The sequence below is a fragment of the Rhopalosiphum maidis genome, chromosome 4, assembly GCF_003676215.2.
Source record: "Rhopalosiphum maidis isolate BTI-1 chromosome 4, ASM367621v3, whole genome shotgun sequence".
NCBI lineage: Eukaryota > Metazoa > Arthropoda > Insecta > Hemiptera > Aphididae > Rhopalosiphum > Rhopalosiphum maidis.
In genome coordinates, this window is record NC_040880.1 from 7,774,660 (window position 1) to 7,799,801 (window position 25,142).

General features: G+C 24.7%; 1 protein-coding gene across 2 annotated transcripts; it reads right to left on the reverse strand.

Annotated features, from left to right (window-relative positions):
* Positions 1 to 3,510: 3,510 nt before the first annotated feature.
* Positions 3,511 to 19,820, reverse strand: LOC113548561 (elongation of very long chain fatty acids protein 4-like). 2 transcript variants are annotated; one of them, XM_026949509.1, is made up of 9 exons: positions 19,616 to 19,820; positions 11,990 to 12,091; positions 11,820 to 11,923; positions 11,466 to 11,656; positions 10,460 to 10,543; positions 6,645 to 6,701; positions 4,867 to 4,972; positions 3,889 to 4,025; positions 3,511 to 3,821 (listed from the first exon to the last, which is right to left on the reverse strand). In XM_026949509.1, exons 3-9 carry the CDS (start codon positions 11,887 to 11,889, stop codon positions 3,657 to 3,659), a joined length of 810 nt encoding a protein of 269 aa, XP_026805310.1. In that variant the 5' UTR covers positions 11,890 to 11,923; positions 11,990 to 12,091; positions 19,616 to 19,820; the 3' UTR covers positions 3,511 to 3,656. The 2 variants fall into 2 exon arrangements, with proteins under 2 accessions (XP_026805310.1, XP_026805309.1); XM_026949508.1 differs by lacking the exon at positions 11,990 to 12,091 and having other exon boundaries at positions 3,512 to 3,821; positions 19,616 to 19,819.
* Positions 19,821 to 25,142: the final 5,322 nt, after the last annotated feature.

Here is a 25,142-nt window from a genome sequence, read left to right on the forward strand (position 1 = left end):
TAGAGTTTTCAAAGTTTCAAGTTTCGTTGAATTATATTTTAGAATTAGGACAATATAATTAAAAAATCGTAAGTTATTCTTCTTTTAAATATCATATTTCGTCCAAATTTCTAAAAAAAAAAATATAACACGTATATATTTATTTTTAATTTTTAGGTTTTAATATGAAACACTTATGTTTTATGAGGAACCTCGTATTACATTTTGAAGTTTTAGTAATAAAAATTGAACATTTTATAAATTTTAACTAAGGAATAATTTGTAAATTTTCGCAATTTGATGTATTTTTTCAAAATATGAATTTAAATTGTTTTTGTAAAAATATATTACGTATGTATTTTAAATTACGAAAATATGTTTTATTCAATTTTCAAACGTTGATATGACCTTAACGTTTTTATTAGTACTTGAATCTAAATATTTAACCTAAATGATTCAAGTTTCTATGATTATTACTTTATAATAACAACAAAAAAACCTAAAACCATTTAATGAGAAATTATTATTTTACAAGTGAATATTCAATTTTGTCAAAATTTTAATTTCAAGCTCCTATAAAAAATATTTATAGAATTCCACTTAATTTTTTTTATAATTTTTGTAAGAAAAACTTGTATTAAATCTTCAATTAAATTTTCAAACTCGAGGCATGACTGTATTATATTAAAAATCTTATGCATTGTTAACTACAAAATAATTAGAGGCAATGTGCTTGTTTTTGATATTTTTTGACTGGTATGTAAAAACTTATCAGAAACCTCACATTAAAATTTCAAGGATCTAAGGAAAATAATTTTAATTTAAAACACCTATTAATAGCACAAAAGCATCAAAATATTTTAAAAATTATTTAATTTATGAATAATTTGTGAAAATTTCAAATTTCTACTGTTATTTAATTTTGTGTAAATTATATCAAAAATATATAACCAATTTTGTCAAAAATAGATTTGCATAAAAATTCCCGTTTTTGTTAGCTTAAATCTCCCCCCTTTGATTATTTTTAAATTGTTTTTATGAATAAAAATTGACCATGTAATTGACGACAATTTTATTGGTATTATTCTTTTGTATATTAAAAAAAATATTGATATTTTTGTTAAAAATGAAAATTGCTTATTTTATTTTTTTTGAATGAAATGTTTCATGTGCGAATTGTATATATTATACCTAACCTAAATTGATATTCGATTAGCAATTCAATTTTCACATTATTTTGTAGTTACCTATCTAAAGAATTTCGAAATTTATATTAAATCAATGTTTTTTTAATTCATTAATTATTGAAGTTGTGAATATCGTTCAAATTAAATCAATTGACAACAATGTAATAACATTTTGTAATCTAATTTTAATATGATTATCATAATTCATATCATTTATAAAATAAGGTCATAATTGTTATTGTTTTTATTGGCAACGTTTAATAAATAATTAAATAGGTACTAATTTAAAAATATTAGGGTATCAACTATTATAGGTACAAATAGTGTTCATAAAGTATAATTTTTTTAATGACTTATGTTTAATAATAATATTACGGGCGCTCATGAATTGCTTCTCGTGAATTTTTTTTTTAAAAGATTACTCAAATTGCCTCTCCCGGTTTCCAAAATAACATTTACCTGAATTGCCTCCTATTTTAAGTAGTAATTCTCTTGTACTGAAATCATCTCCAATAGGAAATATTTATAAATTAAATAAACTGAGCAAATACATAATATAATTAATTACTATAATAAAAAAATTAAGTGAATATAAACTTATAAATATCTTAGAAAATGGGCTGGCACAGCTATAATAATTAATAATAATAAATAGTTTATAAAATAATTTGAACGAAATGTGAAAATTGTCAGAGTAAAAACTTAAAAATCTTTTAAAAATCTGATAAAAACAGCCAAAATAATAAAAAAAAATTAATAATCAACATATAAAATTATAATATAATTATAAAAGTTTAAAAAATTTAAAAATTTATATTGTATCTTAGCATAGTTTTCGTGGCTTAAATTTATTTGCCAATGCTTTTAAGTATTGCAATTTAAAAACTTAATTTATGTTTAATTTATCAATTAAGTTATTAATAAAATGTATTTTATGTTTTGTGGTTGTCCTAATTATTTTGATTTTAATTTTGGATGATCTAATTTTTGAATATTATACGGAATCGATATTATAATCGATAGTACACGTAAAACTATCGATAATTTAAGAATGCTATGGGAGGCAATTCGAGTAGACTGTTTGGGTATACTAAGGGCCGTATTTAAACATTTTATGCCACACCCTCACCAACTAACAATATAAGTATAATATTAATATTATAATAATTATTTCATTCATGATCAGGATTCTTTAATATTAAAATCTTACTTATCAATTAATAAATGAGAATCGTTAAATAGTTTAAAACAATTTTTAATGTAATTTATGACTACTTTTTTTTCCATTACCTACATTTTTAAAATTGATTTCACTAAAATATCCATTTCAAGTCCTAAGTTATAAACTTTATGTTTATATACCTAACCTTATGTATAATAGCTATATTAAGGGAAATTTATTAAAAAATATACATTTTTTTTAAATACATCATTCTAAAAATGTATGATGTACAAATGAATTATTGGGCATTCAAAAATACTAATTTTGCAATATTGCCCCTTACAAATAGACAAATTATTTCTAATGCTGATTCTTGAAATTATCATTGGGCGTCTACGTAACAAAATTACAAAATGCTTAATGATACGTTTTTGAGTCGTATAATAAAAGTTTTTGTAGCAATTGTACACATCAACTAAATTATATATTTATAATATTTTCTGATAAATAAACAAGTACTTGAAAAGAAAAAAAGATTTTTCTCTTAAGTAAAATTAAAATTACTAATTGTAAAATGGGTTCAAATATTTCAAATCTTCCCGGGGCACTGATTGCTTTGAATTAGGAGTGATAAGAAATTTTTGTTTTGGACGGAAAATTTAATCATATACTTTATACCAGTGACGCTGGTAATAAAAATATATATTACTTGATTTAACTCGTACGCAACTCACAATGATCCATAGTTGCTACAGAAAAACCAAAAAAATTTATGATGTATAAAATCATCACTTGGCTGGAGAAAATTCTGTAGATATTACAAAATATAATTGGTCAGTGATATATTGATAAGAGATGATGGAATAAAAACAATAATATATTTTATTATTAATATATTATACATAACGTATTAGTTTATTTTTTTTATCAATCAATTTATGGTTTTATTTGTTTTGATAATATATAAATACATTACAAGTAATTTATGAATTATACACGTTGTAAAATACAAATGTGGTAAATGAGGACTTTTAAACATTACACTCACAAAAAGTTGTAAATAAACAACATTTTTAGTAAAAACATAATAAATGTTTTAGTTGAAATCACAACTTATGTATTAATTAACAATAAACATTATTAAGTTTTAAATTTCAACATAATAATAACGTAGACGATATAAAATAATATGTCAATTTAAATTTTAAAACAAATTATAATAAATTGTATTAATTTTAATCAATTTTGAATTAATTATACTTATTTATGATAAATTAATAATATAAATTTTATACACACACACACAAATGTCTTCATAGTTGTTGAGTTTACTGAATCTTGCTTTTTGCTTTGTATGTTTTTTTATAGAATTTTAAAAACAAATAAAGAAATATGAGTACGTCGGCCAACATGTATATAATAAATAATTTAGAATAGGTGCAATTAAATACGATGAGGCTGACACAGTAAAGTATTCCAAATATAAATTGAATCTGGAAATTACATTTCATTTGTTAGACACATATTTATAGATTAGGAGCTATGAATTAATATTCTTACAATTTGTATACGGGTCAGGTATTTTTTCCACCATAAACGTTTTTGCATGTTTGGTCCAAGTGCTGTTAAAAAATAGTAACTGTACATAACTACGTGAACAAATGAATTGACGATGGTTCCAATCGCAGCATTTTCACCTGTTAGTTACATATCGGAATAGTAAAATAATTAGTAAATAAATGAATGATTGATAATTTAATAAGTTAAAAATATCTTTTCAATGCTTTTTAAAACAGATGTTAAGAAAAATGAATATCAGATATTATAATAATGCAAAACATGGACGTATTATTACTATACCATTAAGTATTCTTGCATGTACCTATATAATTAAGTCAATGCAATGCGGTTAGCATATATGTGTATCCTAATTCAATTACCCACGGGTACCTCTCAGTTAAACCAACATAAATTGTTAGGTTTTAGAAACATCTATTTTATTGGATCTTACTTTTGAATCTATCATGTATAAATAAAATTTGAAAATTCTGATAATGATGAGTTATATGTACGTAAATATGTGTGAAGATTTCGAAACATATTTAATTTCCCTGAAAAATGGTTTTAATACTTTTTACAATTAATATTGTAAAATATTTTTATGATTTTCTCATAATAATTAATGTTTTTAAACGTATTGATTCAAAAAAAGACAAATCATTCTACAACCAATAGACTATATTTATTTTGTTACCTACTGGCTAGTCGCTAGTGGCTTAGTGGCAACTATTTTTTTCGTTGAATATTCTTATTTAGCTTATAAAATGCATTTATATTACTTTACAGAGTCAATAAAGATTTATTAACACCAAATTGCATGCGATGTATATAACCTTAAAGTATTAAATTAGTCAACTCTCGTGAAAATCCTTCAACACTAAAGCAACATACATTTTACTTAGACTTTTTATGTATTATTATTTATCTTTTATTATTTAATACGAATATCAAAAAAACAATATTATATTAAATTCTTACTTTTGATGAATCTGAGCTGAGCAAAACAAGTGATTACCATGTTAACGTGATGATAAACATGCAAAAATGAAATATGCGATTGTTTTTTTTTCAATACAAAAAACACCTATAAAAAAAGATAAAAATCTATAAAAAAATATGGTTTAAGGTATGTGCCTATGATTAATATTATACATATATTATTAAATTAATTTTTATTTCAAAACATCTGTGCACTATTCAACTATTCAAACACATTTCCTAGGGTTTATCATTATTTTATTGTGTAAAAATGGAATTTGATATACAAACTGGTATTTTTTTAATAAAACATACCTATATTTTATTGTCCATCCTAACGATAAAACTAGTAGTACAATAAGTAATCTAAAAAATCTTTTTTTTAGATTGATAATCTCACTTTTTCAACTGTTGACTCCTATCTATTCCTCGAATGTTATTTTAAAATGCGTGTACTTTAAAAAAAATTTAAACCGTAATAATTATCGATTATACGGGATCAAACAAAAACAAAAGTAAAAAAAAAAAAAAAAAGGAAAAAATTGATTGATCGTTCTCAAATTAATTTAGTATTGAATTTGAATATGATTTTACATTTCTTATCTTATTACTAGTTTAGTCACAACAGCGGATAAAAATTATAGGTAGTATTTACGTCTTTTAGTAATAAGTATAACTTGTCGTCCACATATTGGTGACATGTGCGTGTAGCGTGCAGTGTCGTGCACGTGCGGAATCATACAGCTATCTCTTTTATATAATAGTCTGTAGTCACACATACTAAACAACACAAAATACTATATAGTACACACTCATTCACAATATGACACGCGATGTCAGCGGGAATTGACTATACTAAACTCTTAAAAAACGGTCGGTATCGAATCACATTAAGACGACGCCACACTAATGTGTGTAATCTTTGTCTTACAAACGTACGATAGTAAATTTATGTTTGGCAGTTATAATTTTAAGCATCAACCTTTTTTAATAATATAACGAATTGAATATTGATATATTATGAAACTTAAAGTTAAGAATATTATCTGCGGTTTCACCTTAGATTTTTAACGATATTTTAATTTTTATGAATATTATAAGTAAGTAAAATATTGCAATTTAAAAATTCTCATAATTCGCTTAAAAATTTAAATTTTGTAAAATACTTATGCAAAATACAGTTGATTTTCTTAAATTTAAGTTTGTTGAATAATTCAGTCTGTTATTGAAATGTACTACATAACACTGGAGCTGCAGCTGAAAACTAATTTGCTATATTGTACGATGATAAAACGGAGACAACATATGTGGGTGTGGTTTCTTTTTAACAAATTCTCCGTAAATGAACCTAGTTTAACAGTTTATCCGACTAAAAGAATTCTATTATTTATAATTTATATATTTAGTATTAACTTTAAAATAACATACAGTCTAACTAACATAATAATGACTCTATTAGAATTGGTTTATTACTCTTCGTTCGTTAGTTACAGGCATTTATCAGATCATACACCTGGGATTCATTTGGCCATGCCGCCTATACCGGTGCCCAAACACAAATCTAGCAATCCCTCTTAGTTTGTATTTTAACATGCAATTGACGATAAAAAACATTTTTTTTTTTCAAACGATCTAATTGCATTTTAAACAGTATCTATATATTAGTTACCACATCATTTTTTTTAAGAATTTATTTTTATTATTAGTAAATAGTAATTTAAATTAGTTATAATAGTTGAATGTTAATTTATATTATTATCAAAATGTTTATTACTTACTGTGTCTAATAAATCTATGATTTTTGATATTGCGAAGTACCACGAAGCAGTATGTAGCTAAAACACATAAATCATTGATATTGTTAATATTTTGAAAGTAAATAGATAAATAAAATAAACAACAATTTTAATATTATACGATTAAAAGCAAATTGTTTCATTAACCAATATGTAATATTACTATGTAACTATAATAACCTTTATCGTAACTGATGTAAAATCGTATTTTACTGTAAATAAAAAAAAAATTTCAAACCAAAACTAAGAAGAACAGTGCACTTTTTGGTACAGAAGTATATTTGACTTATGAGGGGGACACACTAAAATTATTACACACCATAAAGCTAAATTTTATTTTAAAAATAGGTTATAGGTACTTGGCTAGGTATTTATGTTAAATGATTTATTGAGGATGATATGCTTTTAAATAAATATATACTCATCCATTATGAATTATTGTATCTCATAAGATAAGTAAATAAAATATTACTACATAAATAGTTGTAAAATAATACAATAAATAATAATTGGTCTAGAATTGGGAAAAATCGTCATTGAATTTCTTTTAAATATAATTTTAAAATTAAGGTAAAGCTAGTATTAAATTTTCTCCTTGTACAAAAAAAAACAAAAATAAATATACATCGTTGTAAAACCAAAGAACCTATGTGCTCCGAGTTTTTTTTAAATATGCTAAGTGACGAAAGAAATTTTTTCTCATTATAATTATTATTAGTTTATTTTTTGTTGGGTATGGTAAATTTTTATTATTATTTCACGCGTTTAAAACTCCCCTTTTCCATAAAGTTGTAATAATTTTAAGAAAATTACAGTTTTCAGATTTTTGCCTTTACTTACAATATTTACTTAATTCATCTATAAGAGAAATGCTTTATAATTTTTATGATGAGCGAGTCAGTCTGTGACAAATGTGTAAGCTTTGAAAGTCTTCCATGTTAAAATGGTTTAATGTTATAGGCTCAATTTTTTACATTATCCTGAGCTATTTTGGTTTAGTTGATGTTTAAAAATTTAAAAGCCAAGGAAGTCAGTAAGCAGAGATATGACGGTGAGAAAAGCTGAGTGAATTGGTGCATGTAAAGATACACTATATTCTGTTTGAACTTGGCCTGGCGCACTGCCGTGTGCTTAGATGGCTTTTATCGGGGAAATACATCATCTTGGGGATATACCTATTATTCATTCTAAATATGTAAAAATATAAAAATAAGATTATGTTAAATTATATTAAATCTATTGTTCAACTATTTTATAGTATACCTGTTAAATAATATAAGAGTTGAGATAATATTTTAAATTATCTATCCAATTTTACTGTAACAACGTATTAATATGTTTTTAAAATTGAAAATTGCAAAAAGTTACAATTTTGAAGTATCTGTCATCATTACATGAATCAATTTATGTATTTGGGAAGCATTGTTTAGAGCACAAAAAATACATTTTGCATTTAAATTGGGCCTTAGTCATTAGTGTATAAAAAATAATTCTAGGTAAGTTTCATGCCTTTCAAATCCACAATCTATTATATACGTTGTTAGTGCGATATCATGTTGTAATAGCTATTATAATAGGTTTATTTATATTGTCATCACAACAACAGTCTCTTAAATAAACTATCATTATATTAGCTATTAAGATTGCATTACTGTGTATTACTATCATCGCGTAGACTCGACTTAACAAGTGATGATGATATCGGCGATTAGACCTACCTTATATCGTACTATACTATAGAATTATGTAGAGTAAGTATATATTTGTATTATATTAAAGTCGTATATTGTAACTTTGTATGTTATATACTTATATATAATACGCAAAATAAGTTTTATCCATTATAAAATATAAATACACTTAGTATGAATGACATTATTTTTTTATGAATATAAACAACAATATTATTTTTTTAAGATTTTTCTAAATAATATTATTTCACCACGTGTATAATAGTAAATAATATAATAAATCAAACATTTCAATTGTATTTTTTTTTTTATGATATTAATTTGATTTTTAATTTTTGTAATATTTACAAACACCTAAACCTATACTATTACTATATATTATGGTCGTTGTTATATATTTAATATTTTAAAATAATATTGCTTTTATAAATTCGTAAAATAGTTTTACAGTGGTTTATTATAAATCAATATCCCATCTATTTACAATAAAAATAAAAATAACTAAATGTATATAATTCGTAATTATATTAAAATTTAAAATACACTTTCTAATTTTTAGTATTGTGAATAATATATTACATACACGTAATTACTGATATTATGTTTCTTTTTATTCAATGACTTAGGACAGATCACAAAATGTATAACTATATTATTGGTATAATATATATCATTGGTTTGTAAATTTGATTTTTAAAATATTACACAAAATTATTAAAACAGTTAAATTAATTATTTAGTTTTAAGTATAAACCTAAAATGTACAAAATATATTTACTAAATTTATTAAATACATACGAAATTCCATTAAAAAGTTGTCATAGTCAATACCAAATATACATGCTAAAGTAATTTCATGTTGCCAACGTTGGTTTGGGTTATTAGTGATATATCTACAAGTGCAAGTTTTTTTATTTACATTTTAAATTCTTTTTCTAATTCGATTTCTGTATATTTTATTGAAGTGTATCGGCAGTTATATTTTCGTAGAATACTTCTGTGTTAAGTTCTTTATCTATAATTGCTTCATTCACATAGTTTATCTAAATTTTAGGAAATTGTCCAAGAATTCTCTAGTGTCTGTTTCAAATCGACTTATAAATACTTTAAGGACCTGATCTAAAAAAGAAGATAATGGATTTACTATTGTTGTCCCATTCATTAGTTTAAAAACCTAATTATTGAATTGGAAGATATTTGTTTCGTATACATAGGTGTGGTTTTATGAAATTTTATTCTCCTCTATTTTTAATTATTTCTTTTTTTTTTATTATTATTTGTTAAAAAAATCATGTGTAATATCTACTGCAATTTGGAACATCTGGAAACCTATAGTAGTTATTAAATCAAATAAATTATTTCATTATTTTTGATTTTTATGTTTATTTATTTTCCAATTGAATAATATTGTCTCATGAAGTAACTATGACTAGACTTAAGAATTGCTACATATAATATCATATGACTACTTAATGGCAAAATAAAACATTTCTATATTATGCATTTCCTATTGTGTTTATATGATATCAAACATATCTTAACCGAATGTCGTACGTCATACATTCAGGAAAAAAAAAATTTTAACTTCCGGAATCATTTGCCGAATTGCTAAATCAGAACCCAAACTCCATTTCCACTACCACTATCAATTTCATTATTTTCCAAAATTTAATAAAATAAGTACATTTATCTCAATGGCGTCGAGGGTAAGGTACCTATGTTAAAAAATAAAATACTATTTTCTAATTATTATTTATCATTAAGGTAACATTTGGCATTATTGCGGTATCGTACTTTCTCCTGATTTATGAATATACTTATTATTTAGGTTATAAAATATTTTATTTCTGTATTTTTATAAATGTCCAAATTGATTATTGATAAGAATGCTCTTGTTTAAAGATTAAATAAATAACTTAAATAACTTATAGATTTGTTTTTTTTATCTAGCTAGAAAGTATTTGTCATCTTAATAATTTTATATTATTAATTTAAAATCCCAACGGTTAAAAATCATTTGTTATACCGACAATGAGGTATTAATCGTAATGTAAATACAATTTAATATAATTTTCATAATACCTACTTAATATAAAATAATCTTACCTCTTTTATAATGTTTATTTTAGTAGTATCAGGATGACATGCATGGTTCCATAAATAACTAAAAACTTCTGGTCTAATAATTTGCTAAAATGTAAATTTCATTATAAAAATAATAATCAATATCTTTTAGAATAGATTTATTATTATAAATATATTATATATATATATGTATAATAATAAGGTTCATAAACACAATTAATAATATTCTATGATAACATTAATAAATATATACAAAGCAATAATAATATTAAATTTTATAGTGATTAAATCTTTTCAATTTTATTTTGTTTTTTTTAGACATTATTATTGACCATAAATACTCTGTATTATAATATGTGAAATAAGAAATATAGAGTATTTACCTTAATATGTTAATTGAATTATTTAATTAATTAATGGTATTTTAAATACACCATTGAATTAATATTATTATGTTCGTCGCAACTTGGATGTTTCAAAAATTCAAAATGTTAATATATTTTAATTTCGATAATTATTTAAGAGGATATTAGACCTACATATGTTTTCTCCTTATAACTAACGCATAACATGGCAAATTTAACGTTTGAAAAATTATTTTTTTATAACAATATAATACCTACGAACAATTGATAATTTTAAAATGCTCATGACTTATTTCAAAATTAATATATAAAAAACTTATGAAGTGATATAGATAATATTCTTACTTTTAAATTTAGATATTAGATTAGTTCAATAAAATATTAAAAGTAACAGAGTAAAATTAATTTTTTTAATGTAAAACTTTTTTGGTTATGTTTTAGTAAGACGGAGACAGCACATGTGGGCCTAACGTCTTTAGAACGCTTTAAGAGTTAAGAATATTGTTATTTAAATATGTTACCTATACAGTATGTTTGATAAATCGAATTATTAGCTCAATTTATAATTGAATACATACATGTATATTTAAACATCTCTTATATATTTAAATAACAATAATAAAAATTGTGTATTATAACATTTATAACTATTATAAACTTACGTAAGCCAAAATGTAACTATTAAATATAGTCTGCATTAAGTTGTAGAATAGGATTATGTACTTAATGTTAATCGGTTCTCGGTTTTTCATTAACTTTGGACCGAGTTTGAGTACAAATGTCAAGTACAATATTAAAATAACGCATATTAGCCACGGTGAACTAACAAGTAACCACGAGTCAATTGTACTGTCTAAATGAAAACATATTAAGTACAAAATGTATTAATTGAAATCGTAAAATGTATTTTAGGATTTTTTTTATAAAAAAATTTAAATATAACATTTTACGATAATTTTATTGAACATAATATTTGTTGTATAATCAACATAAATTTATAGTAGGAATCAACTCACCTGACTTTATCTCACTGTATAATTGTTGGAAAAGATCACTATTTGTTCCATTCATGATTTTATGAATCATCTCTATAAATTTCTATATTATAAAAATGTATTATCTAAAACAATAATGATTAAGTATTAATTAAATGCCGCCTGGTCAACCTCAAACAGTAAAATAGTACCTCCCATTATTAATTCACTCTAACTAATCCCGGCGCAAATACACACGAAAATTGTTGAAAAGCAGAAAGCTAGGGTGCTCATCAGTACTTACATCTCCCTTCCTAAAGGCAAAATTTTAATCACTTAGAAAATTCGCCGAAAAATAAACATAAGACAACGGCTTTTCAAAATTATTTAATAAATCTCACTACGAACGACGGTAGTCTTTAGAGAGAAACGAAACAAGTGCTTAAATATAAAATACCAAAGCTACCTATAAAATAAATCTGAAGGCAGTTTTGCATCCACTGATTCAGAGAAAACCAACTTTTCAAACTTTTTACCTTTATGAAACATTTTAACCACATTCAGAAATTGTAGACATTAATAAGTTGAACGCGGCTGAAACATATTTAATTTTTTTTCTTCCATTTACTCTACCAGTCAAATATTTTACTGATTGAGTCGATGTAAAATACACCATTCAAAAATATTTATGAAATAAAACATCTGGTTATGATCATATCATGGCAGAAATTGTCAGATATCTCCCAAAAACAGCCATCGTCTATTTTTCTCACATATTAATTTCCATTCATCTGAAAATTTTCAATAACTATTCTAACGCCAAAATTAAATGGACTTTCTGACTTAGTGACTTATTATCATCTCATAAACCTATTTGTCTTTTGCTTTTTTTGCGAAAATTCTGGAAAGATTAATCTTTGAACATATCTTACCTATTATCTTTGAAAAATAGAATTATGCTCGACACCCAATCGGATGGGTATACCGTTCCTCCCTCAAAAAAATGAAAAAATATGTATTTTAACACCTTAAAAATTACTTAAAAACGTCGATAGAGAAAATATTGATAAAATTATTAACCAATTAAAATACGTATCAAAAAGTTTAAAATAAAAGAAATATTCCCGTAAAGCAAAAAAATCTCAAAAATCTGTATTTATGTATGCAAAATAAAGTCACAAAACCAACTTTGTCCCAGCCTAAAATGTATTTATTTTTTAATCTGTTATTTTTATGATTTTTCTAAGCAAATATTATGCAAACGCTACAAGTCATATGCACTACTTATAAACAATTAACATTGCAACTTTTTGATATCACGTACATAATCAATAATAATAAATAAAACGCCATTTTATACGTTGAGATAATACGTCGTCAATGTTAAATAAGTGGTTGTTAGAAAACGTAATACTCGTATTTGCTGTTTCAATTTTTTATTCACATGACCTAATACATTTATAATACCATAATCGATACGATTTTATTATTTTTAATATTATAGAGTATATTTACCTACCTAGTAACAATAGATAAGAAAATTACCAGTGTTCTCCGTTATAGGTTTTTTCGATATTTATATTGAAACACGGAATGTAAGAATGTTTAAAATGCAATATATATATATTATGATACAGGTATATACGTACAGGTACATAATACATAGTATCCGCAAAGTTCTAATAATTCACCTTTTGAAATATTCACCGATTGAAATATCGAACGATTTGAAGTAATTGTTCTTATTTTTAAGGTTGAAGTGTTCGATAACAAAAGTTCAATTTACTATAATGTTAAAAATAATAAAACCGAATTGCCGCTCGTAAACGTGTTTCGTTATGATGCGTACGTATGAAGGAGATAATAGACACGGGAACACATTATCGAGGCTGTGATTGGTTGTTAATTATTACAATATTAAATCTTTGTTCATAAAAATATAAAACGTGAGTATTTGTATTTCACTTCTCATACTATGGGTATTGATTATATTTCTATAAAACTAAATACGTAAGGATACATTTGTTAATAGATATCTATCTGTTTTTATAATTATGAAGCTTTTTTGCTTATATCGGCCCATAGATAAAATGTGCGTATTTGTTAACTTCGACGGCTATCAAATGGTTTAAAATTTCCTTTTTTTTCAATTTATGAAAAATTAAATAGTACTAAATTACATGCAATTATTTTATATTGTTAACAGGTCTTATTCCAATTTACATTTAATTAATAACAAAGATTACGATAAGTTATAAAACATCAAATATACATTAAAATATAGTTAAAGAATAATAATATAATAATAAAATAATAAAGGTCGGTACTATAATTATTACGACAAGGGAAAAAAAGATATTAATATTTTCGTGCACATTTATTATATAGTTAATCTTTTATTTTCATAATTTATCTGTCTAATGTTTATTAAATATACTAATTAATCATAAAATTGGTTTTCGACATAAAACTTAATGGACGCATTGCATATTATGTTATTAATTATTATTTATTATACAAAGTATCTTACCATGTTAGTCTACATTATTAATAATAATAATAATAATATTGTTGTACAAACATTTCAAAAGTTGAATGTTTCATCGTTTTCATTGAGTATTCAAATAGAAATTATGGAAGTTATAACTTATAAAGTTTAGGCAAGAAAAAGAAAGTAAATAAGCATTATAACATACGATCAATATAGTCCTAATACCGTGAACACGGTAATACTGTAATATGATTACCCATCAGTCGTGACTACTGACTTAAAATATATAATCGGCTTGTAAATAAAATAGATCCGAGCATTCGATATACCTAATATTGTTTTTATGTATATCAGTTGGGTTCGTATCTGAATACGTAATAATATTATTATAAAGTGGTTTTCTGTATTTAAACATTTCAAACGGTGTTTGTTGACAGTTTTATTCAATATTTTAATTTGATTTTGAACTATGTGTATACTGTTGGTTATAAATTAATATTTAAAAATATTATATTCTCAATAAATAACACTCGTTGTATGTAACTATATAATATTAGGTAGGTACTGACTGTTAGTATATTCCATTACGATAAATTAAAGGCTGCTATGTATACTTTGAATGTGACTAATCAGTTTTCACTAATAATGAACTTGTACTATTGGCAAACGTTTTTGTTCAAACCTTGAATGTTTATTGTATCAGTCTAGCGGTAATTAATATTGCCCGTGTACCTATATAATATACTTAAATTAATAAAACGGGATTACAATAGCACGATGGAAACGACAATAATCGTATATACGTAAGTTGTCTTGTTGATTTCGAGTAATTTCAATAACTAGATTTTAGATATTTCTTTCAGAGTTCTGATTCTTTATGCCTGTATGGTTTCGTGTAATTTTATGTTAAACATTTATAGCTAGCCATATATTACTACTCGTACTACTTAGATGTTATTATTGTTATTATTTTTTTATTTGTTATAAATTATACACAATCTGTACTAGTATTAGGCGCAGTAATAGTATGAGCTATGTGAAAAGAAAACGTACACAATTTGAATGAAGAAGCCACCCATTGATGACACTTCGTCTTTTATTTATTTATTTTTTATTTGTTTTGTTTGTATGGATTAATTGTTATTTATCAGGTCTCTACACTATTTCCTTTTAAGGCAGCGAGGAGGGTTTCCCGGGATGGCTAATGTCGGTGATGCACGGCTGCGGACGGTTCTTATCGGGGCGACCTTTTTAATAACAACACGATTGCGAACGACTATAGTTGCTAGACTATCCCGAAAGTTACACGATTGCGGACCCATGTTGCCGAATTTGAGGATACATTTGTGGAGCTTATGACAATATGACCAAGCCCAATTGAATAAATATTTTCGAACTACGTATTATCAAATTACATATAACCTGATGCTTTATTTCCACCAAATCTTGGGCGTCCAGACCAACGTTGAACCCAAGGTATATTAATAATAATATTTGATTGTAAGGTATATTAATTATAATATTAATTTTTATTTAAGAATTACTAATGGAGCAGAAAGTTTTCATCGGACGTACAATAGCCAGTTTCACAATACTCATCCTCCGATTCACTTAGTTATATCGATTTTAAAAGAAACTCAAGCCGAAACTGAGACAATTATTTCATCTATAAACAAAGGTCGAGAAAAATTGGTGGCAAAAAAAGATTTAGATAGAATTAACCTAACTATTCAGAGCTATAATGATGATAAAAATCACTAAAACGTGCTACAATATTTAAAAACAATTAATCGTCATTACAGGGGGAAAAAAATATAAATTTAAATGTTTATATTATCATTTTTATATTATTCTATTATATTGAGCGCTTGTTTTTTACTTTTTTTGATTTTCAATTTTTAACTTTTTCACGTACTTTTGTAATTGTAGAATCTTTGGGTTTGGTAGACTGCGTTGCACCACTTGGCAAAGTTTCATTAAATTTCGATCGCAGTCGTGTCATTTTTTGGGTGCAAAATAATACCTTTTGTTATGTAGTGATCGTCCGCCATCGTGTTGCAAAAAAGGTAAAGCGTCCGTAACCGTGTTTCTCCCGCTAATGTGAAAAAGTTTTCTATGAGCGGATTAGGGCGAGATTTAAGGCGTAGGTTAGGTTAGGAACCGTTTATAGTGACTTTTGGCATCTTCATGTATGGTTTTCATGTCTTTGTATAGGGTGTGATTAGATACGTATGGAGGGAAATTGGGGAGATATTATTATATAGATTTATAATTTCAATACAATTATATTATACAGTATCATATGTACACTTTATTTTAGATATCATTAGAGTTATTTATTTATTTTTTGATTTATTATATTATGTTTATTGGATTATGTAGAATTTTATCACTTTTCACACATATATCTAGATAATAATATGTGTTTTTTAAATCTTTAGGTCATATTTTTGATTCAATTTATGGCTTAATGTTAATTTATGTAAATATCTATACACATTTAAAAAACCTTAAAATATTTTTATGCCTGCAAGAGGTACTAATTGCTTTCTACTAGTTACTTATTGAAAAAGCAATACAATTCTGTTGATTGTTTATTTATTTTTAAAAATGTATTAGCTATAAAAAGTTTTTGAAATTTTAAGTTTATAAAAATAAATATACCCAGTAGTATATTTTTGGAGCTTCTGATTCCATTTTTACAGGGAGATCGGATACACCGAAATTAGGACGTTTTCGCTTTATCTTTTTTCATCTCCCTGTAAAAATGGAGCCAGAAACCCCAAGAACATACTACTACGCTCTTAAAATGATTTTTTTATGATTTCGATTTTTATTTTTTACTAAATGGTACTATCAGATTTTAAATACAGCAAATAATTGAAATATTATTTTTTTCGTTTAAATATATCCAATCTATGATAAAAAAAGTGGGAAAGTGGATACTACCTTTGCTTATCTATTGTAGGTGATGAGTGGGTTACTGTAATTGTAATAGATGTATTAAATTTGAATTCAATAATACATGATTGTATATGAAAAACCATTCTAAGCCGAAACTGGCGGCCATCAACCTAAATCATTAAGTACAAGCCGTGTATTTTATGATATTGCTATTAAAGTAATTTATTTTGCTTTTACTATAACGGTAGATTTAATTTTTTTTCCAAAAATATTGCATTTATTTTATCAATTTATTATTAATACTTAATTATTATAATAATATATGTTTATACCATATTTTATTTTTGCTATATACTTTTAAGCCAATACCACCTTACCGTGAAACTGTTCGAATAGGTTCATAGTATAAATAGGTGATATCTTAAATTAATTTTACATGTTTTGAAAATTTCAATATGTTTAATAAAATTTATAATATTTTTAAACATTGTAAGTCGCCACAAATAATGATTTTGAGTTAAAATAAAATAATTAATATCGTTATTCATTATTTGAATAGGTAGTTTCTGAACTTGTGATACGTAATATTACGTAATGATTACGTATATAAAATAAGTTATACCATGTATTTTTAATATTTCAATATTGATGTGGAAAAATGAACGTGTGATCTTTCATTCAATTTTCAAGAATTTTTATCTAGCAAATAATTTTTAATTTATATTCATTAATTTTTAATTTTACAGAAAAAACTAAAAAATCTGAAATGACTCATGTCTATCATAAGCTTAAAAAAGTGTAATTAATTTTAAAATTATATCATGTATTTAAAATGATAATATTAACACTTAATGAAAATTTAAAGTTTTTACTGTTATTTGTTTTTTAATTGTAACAATATAAAGAAATCATTTTTGTCTAAAATTGGTGTAATATTAATACGAAAAATACTTATTTTTCTAATTTTTATTTTCGTTTTTTCTGATTATTAAGAAAAATACTGGATATTTTTTACTTTAGACTTTCTAAAGTACCAATTTGATTTAATTTGCTACAAGAAACCACCTTCAAAGTTGAAAATCATAGTATTTTTACTGTTTCGAAAGGCAATGACAGATTCAAATTATAATGTATAAATAATTTAAATTATATTTAGTGTAATGTTTCAAGTTTTCACAATGAATATTTTTTGAATTAAAATTGAATAATAAAATTAAAAAAAGAAAAAATTTTATTTTACGTTTGATAACCAATTTTATCATTATATTTTGATAATGTTCATAAAATATTTATGCAGTAATACTATATTAACTTTTTTTTTGAATTCTATTAAAAAAACAAAATGAAATTCGCATTCAATTTTAATGTATTATTTTTACCAAGCATAGCAATTTTTCAACACTTATTGAAAAAAAACTAAAATTGAAATTTTTAAATATCTTTAAATAGTTCAAAAAGAGCGCAAATATTTGAAAATTAAATTCTCTCATGTCTAGAAAATGCTATATAATTAGTGTTTTATGAAATTATAAAGTATTTACAATTATTTGATTTTAAATTACATAGATTAAAAAAAAAAAACAAAATCAATTTTGATGAGTAAATATTTTCGCTTTTAGTATATTTTTTTCATTGTCATTAAGAACCCAACAGAAAAATATTTACTTTTGATGTCTTTCTCTAAAAGTACCAACTAAATTCAATTTTCTATCAGAAACTACTTTCGAAGAATTTTTCTGTTTCAAACGGCGATGATAGGCACACAAACGCCGAAAAATATACACATACACATCATTGTAAATCTGGACATTCATTAATCAATTTAGAATTAACAATTATAAATAAAATCAAGTAAATAATTGCACAGCTCTCTACGGTTATTATTTTTCAATTATAAATTACAAACTCATAAAAATTTATTTCATTCCAAATTGGTTAAGTTTGATTAAATGATCGAATTGTTTTGTAAGGAATATAAATTCTTAAGATTTTTAAGAAAACTATTACATTCAGTTATAATAGTTAATTTTATTTTTTTATTTTAATTTTGAATAGAGTAAGAATGTAACTGACTAAGCACAAATGTTTTTCATTCAATTAGAAATGTTTATTAGTGTTTCTTTTTTTAAATTTATTAAATCGGTTTCAAATACATTGTAATTTTATAAAAAAAGAACTCTATTTGATTATTAATTCATTTTAAAATTGTACAACATGTAATAATGTTGAACAGCAAACAAAAATTACAAAATCGTTGAGCTTTTTTTTACTAAATATTTTCCTTTTACCCATTTTTTTTTTTAGGAATATTTAGATATTTTAAGTTTTAATAACAAATAATTTAAAATGGTTTAAGAAAAATAATTTTATTTGTACGATAGATTATATTATATATTAAATATAATATAGGGATATTGATTTAAAGATTAAATAATTAACTTACCTTTAAAATATAAAAATCTCGTGCCTGTTGTTTTTAATGCTTAGCTTATCATATTTATTAATGTTTATGAAATATTATCAATAAACATAGTAATTGTACTGCCAAATACTGAAGTATATTTGTTGAAGATACTTAACACGTTGTACACGAGACAAACTTTTTAACTGAACAGTATTCTTTCTCCGGTTTTGTTAATATATCAACTGCACTAAAACGTTTGTGATTATCCTATTAATTTCTCGAGTAGGTATGTGACGTAGGTATACTTAATACCTAATCAAAAATCGTAAATAATAGATAGACAATTCGTTTCTGATAATTATTATATAAGTAATCATTTGTATACTATACTATATTGTATACTTACACTAATAATTTGCATAAATGACATACTTTTATGAAATTCACACAGATTGATTTTGTTAAAGCTTGTTTAAACATTTCATATTTATCCAATATGAATTTTATGATGATTTGTGTTGTTAAAAAAATATAAAATTTATTATTTGTTGATTGTATTTTATTATTTTTTTTTCATTTTTTTTTTTTTTTGTTTTTTTTGTTATTAATTGTGACAAATTTTATTTAGTAAATTTAACCAAATTGATTAATGTACTGTTGAATATAACTTTTTAAGTATTCTACTGAATATATTATACTATTTATTTATGACTAATTTTATTGATGTTTACTTAGACACGACAAAGTACTTAATAATAGAGATAAACTATCAAGATAATTTTTAGAAGTATGAATTTCCGCCAATAACATGAGTATTTAAACTTCAGTTAAAATTATTAGTTACCTACTAAAAAGTAAGTACTAAAAATAATGACGAATAAAACTTAATTATTTATACAGTATTTAAATTATTATTTTTTGGAAGACATTTTCCAAAAACGTATGGATAAAAATATGATATTATTAAATGCGTTTAGATATCTAAAAGTGATTTTGATTTTTTATCTACCGGAATGTCCCGAAATAAAGACTAAAGATTAAAAGTTGTGTATATTAATTAATATGTACTTCACCATGAGTTTAGTTGGATTAAAAATTAACAATTCTTTAAAAATATTAAACTAATTTGAATGAATTGAATTATGCAATTCATTTAACGTAGACTTAATTACTTATTCGTGACTGGTCATTAATCTTTAAAAATTAATTTGTCATTTTATTTAAATGGTTATTGACAATGACGAGTATTACTATTTACTTATGTGGAAGTTACATTTTTTAGCACAGTAGTTGAGTTAAATAATTTTAAAACATTTATAATAAAAACAAAACCATATCACTATTTGTAAATGTAATTAAATAATGACAGTAGAAAAAATAATAATTATATAAAACGTATGTTCGAATAAAACCTAATTAACATTTTGCTAATTGATATTTATAATGGAAGTTTAATGAAAACGACACGAAATTATCAATTTAACCTCTTGAAATAAACTATGTATACTACCTATACTAAGAATAATCTATATTTTGATTCTAAAATTATTTGTTTTCAGTTTTGCACTGTATAACCCAAATGATTAACACTTTTCAGTTTTCACAACTCAAGGAAATTTCAGAATCATAAATAATAATAACTAGCGAAACGAAATTTACTATACTATTATTGTAATTATAGAATGAAGTCATCTATTTCTGAACATTATAAGGTCTTCAATGATTTTTTTAAATTTGGAATTCTTCATGTTTTATTTTTCTAAATTATTAGTATACTTGAGAGAATCATGTTAAAAAATAATTAGTTTTATGATGTCCTTTATATTAACTCATTAGTGGCTACCTATTTATAAACGGTATAAATAGATAGAGACGTTGATCCACTGGTTACAGTCCATCTCAAAATTATAAACGAATATATAAAACAAAATTAAGTAATGTGTATACAACAATATATTAAATTATTATATTTTTAGTTATAACTTATAATCATAACTAATTAGAAATCTAGTATTACTTATAGATTTCACTTGATTGTACATTTGTTGGTAATTATTTATCGCTGATATATTTAAATCAATTTTATTTATTTTGACACACAATGTGACATTGTTAGTTTATTTTCATCAAGAATTTTTTTCAATTAATGTTTAATATAATACATTATTATTAATTAATTTACGGTATTTTTTTTGTTTCCGGTAAAAATATATTTTACCTGACTAATATATATGTAAATATATATTTATAACAATGTCATTTAAACAATTTACAAGTTTTAACAGGAAAAGTTAAACTTTATTTCAATCAACGCTATTATATTTTAACTTTATTCATTGGATACTTTTTTGTGATTATATTAAAAAAAAATTTAATTTATGAACTCAAAATTATTGTTACTCACGATATAGCAGGTACATAGCTACACAGCTATAATATGTTATAATCAGAGGTTATTCTTGATTGAATAATTTATAACTGATTAATATAAAACACGATTTAGAAATCACTAAAAAAATTAATTTTAATCTGATTAAAACTTTTTTGAAATTTGACGACAATGGCATGATACGGTACGCCGATATTCGGCGACCTATCTTTAAGAATAATATATAATGCCAATTTATGGTATCACGCATCTATATTTCCAATATTTAAATGAATGTACATTTGTGTGGAGAGTTACTTTTAATCCGGACCGTAGGGCCGGCTTGAGTAAGCAGGCCGTGACGGGCGGTATCGGACCTATGGAGGTGCGACTATAATACAATTTTTAGGGGCAATTATTATATAAAATTATTTACAATAAATTGGGACGAGCCCGTAATACCTTTCTACGGTCTTGTGTAAGTCACGGCTCAGAGTGAACGCCCGAATAAGCGCGCCGGGAGGGCCTGTGTTAATAGTCCTGAAAAGGACTTTTTTACGGTCAATCGCAATGGTAGTTCGATTGAGAGAATGGGGCACTGCGTGACCGGTGGCTAGAGAGGTGACACCGTGTGTAAAGCCGCTGGTAATCGACCGTTCTGTCGGAGGTGCGTCGGCGGTAGTTGTCGTAATTGATCAACTACGGCGTTGTCGTCGATCGTAGCCTCCGTGTTCAGGTCTTCGTTCACCGCCGTCTTCGCCGTTGGAATGATCGTTCACTGGTGAGATCACCGCCTCGTATTCACGAGTGTTTACTGAATCTTGAGTCTTGAGTCTTCAATTCTTCGGTTTCCGATCGTTGATTCTTAAGTGATGTTAAGGTCGGAGAGTGGATGAAGAGTGAGTTCGTCTGTCCGAATGCACCCGTATATATATTGGCTACCGTACCGAAACGTAAACATCCTATCCGGGCGGCCGATTTACTGTCCGTACGGTTTCTTGTGTTGTTCAGCCGGTATTTGTCCTACAAAGGTCGAATTGGTATCATTGGGGCGGGGATGATCTCTTCTATCCATAAATGTCTTTCATTTATTTGTTGTTTTAATAGGTGACCGGTAATCGCCTTTTAAAGTGGCGTCTGTCTCTGATTGGTCGACACGGTGTTGTGATACATGTTGCCTATCTACACGTAATACGCAAATGTTGTTCTATGCTATGTGTTGGTCCTGAAAAGGGCCATTTTCGTGGATCCTTACTCCGTTACAGGCAGATGAAGGATTTTTTTTTATGGAAATGATGCACTGTGTCGAGAATTTTTTTAATAAAAACTCCTTGATGACTAATAGCATTGAGTTTTTATTTTTAATATTATTTATTAGATGATTACAACTTATCAAATAACTATACAATAATAATTATATTTCAAAAGTTATGTAAATGCATAAAATCTAAATTACAATTTTTTCAAATTTTATTCAAGACGTAAAATAAAAAATAAATTACTAATATTCATGAGAAACAATATAAATTAATTATTTTTTGACTAATAATTACTATTATTATTTTATAATGCTATTAAATAAGCAGTGCCAAGAATCTAGGGGGGAGGTGAACCGGGGCACTTGCCCCGGAAGTCTTGGTCGGTAATATTATATTTTGTCTTGGGTAAAAAATATGTTAGATCCGGCCTCGTGAATAGGTAGATATTGAGTTCGTTAAAAAAAAAATATTTTACGGAACTGTATTATTGGTAATCAATTTTATTCTTATGATTATATATATATGTATACAATAGTGTCAACTTTGAAAAAATAATTCTATTTAAGAAAAATTTAAAACAGTATATTTCTGGTAAAATAGTTTTTTTATGGTACAATAATAAATTTGTTTTATTTAATAATGTAGTATTAGAAAGGATTAACTAACATTAAACATTTTTGTGGGTGTACAGTAGGTTAATAACATTGTCATGTAGCTAGGTGAAAATGGCAAAAAATAACCATAAAGAAAAAAAGAAAATATATTCTCTAAACCTTAAATATTGTGCAAATTAAATAAAAATATAATTTTTACTCTAAGAAGATAGTTTTTGGATATTTATTGAAGTATTTTTCTAAAAAATTGTTTATGGTTCACATGGTTTTTACAAGACCAATTTGAATTATCTAAAAAATGTACTTCAAATTATTCACACATTATTTGTTAGCATAATAAACGTAAGGATATTTTTTAAATGAGTACAAATTGGTTCTCGAAATATTTTTATTTTGATAATTACCTGTATGTCCTAGGTAGTTACCCCCCATATTATTTAAAAATTAAAAATTGAAAATTTAATTGAATCTAAAATTGAAGACCATTTTAGAATATTTTGTTTCCGTGATTGAAATTCCTAATCTAAATTCCATTTAGATGTAAATCTAAATATCATCGTATATTTAGTGTGTATGTTAAAAAATTACAGAAATGATTATATGCTGTATACCCCAATCAATATACCATTAAGTAAGAATGCGTTGCGAATTTAATAGGAATAATTTGCTTACTAATAATGTATTAGCATTCTTACTCTTTTACACAAGTAAAAATGTGAATGCAGTATAACAATGTAGAACATAGCTTTTTTTACATCCTAAAATTATACTTATTATTATTATTTTTAATTTTTTTGCTACTAACATAAAACTATGATAGCTCAACAATCAAAATAGATAAACACAATATAGATTTTTATAAAATAGTTTAGATTTATAATATTATATAAAATAAAGATAATTAAGACAAGAATACAAAATTATGAATCCTATGTAGTTTTAATGTACAAATAAAATGAAACAATAACAATATTATGGGGAAGACGTAGAAAGGTATATAGATAATTATAATTTACCTTTACTTAATAAAATCGTTAGAAGAGACAAGAGAGGCTTTATGATAGATTTGAACTCGGACATAAAAGAAATAAATAATGTTTCGATGTTCGAAGAAAAATGGAGATGGTTTTGGTTTGAGGAAGAAGCTTTAGTAGTTTGACGGTTTATTGAAATTGGAATTTAAAATAGATTTAGAAAAGTTATCTTTGATTTTGGAAGCAGGAATGACACGTTCTCGTTGAGTTTGACTGTTGTTAAACTTAAGTTTTTTTATAAACTTAGCCTTTATAATTGGCACGGTGACTACCGTGGCATACTTACAAATT

Coding starts and splice junctions, on each gene's coding strand:
- LOC113548561 (XM_026949509.1), bottom strand. CDS start 11,889: ATGATTCATAAAATCATGAATGGAACAAATAGTGATCTTTTCCAACAA. Junction 4,973..6,644: donor TCATAGATTTATTAGACACA/GTAAGTAATAAA, acceptor CTTTTTTTATAG/GTGTTTTTTGTATTGAAAAA. Junction 3,822..3,888: donor ACCTGACCCGTATACAAATT/GTAAGAATATTA, acceptor TGTAATTTCCAG/ATTCAATTTATATTTGGAAT.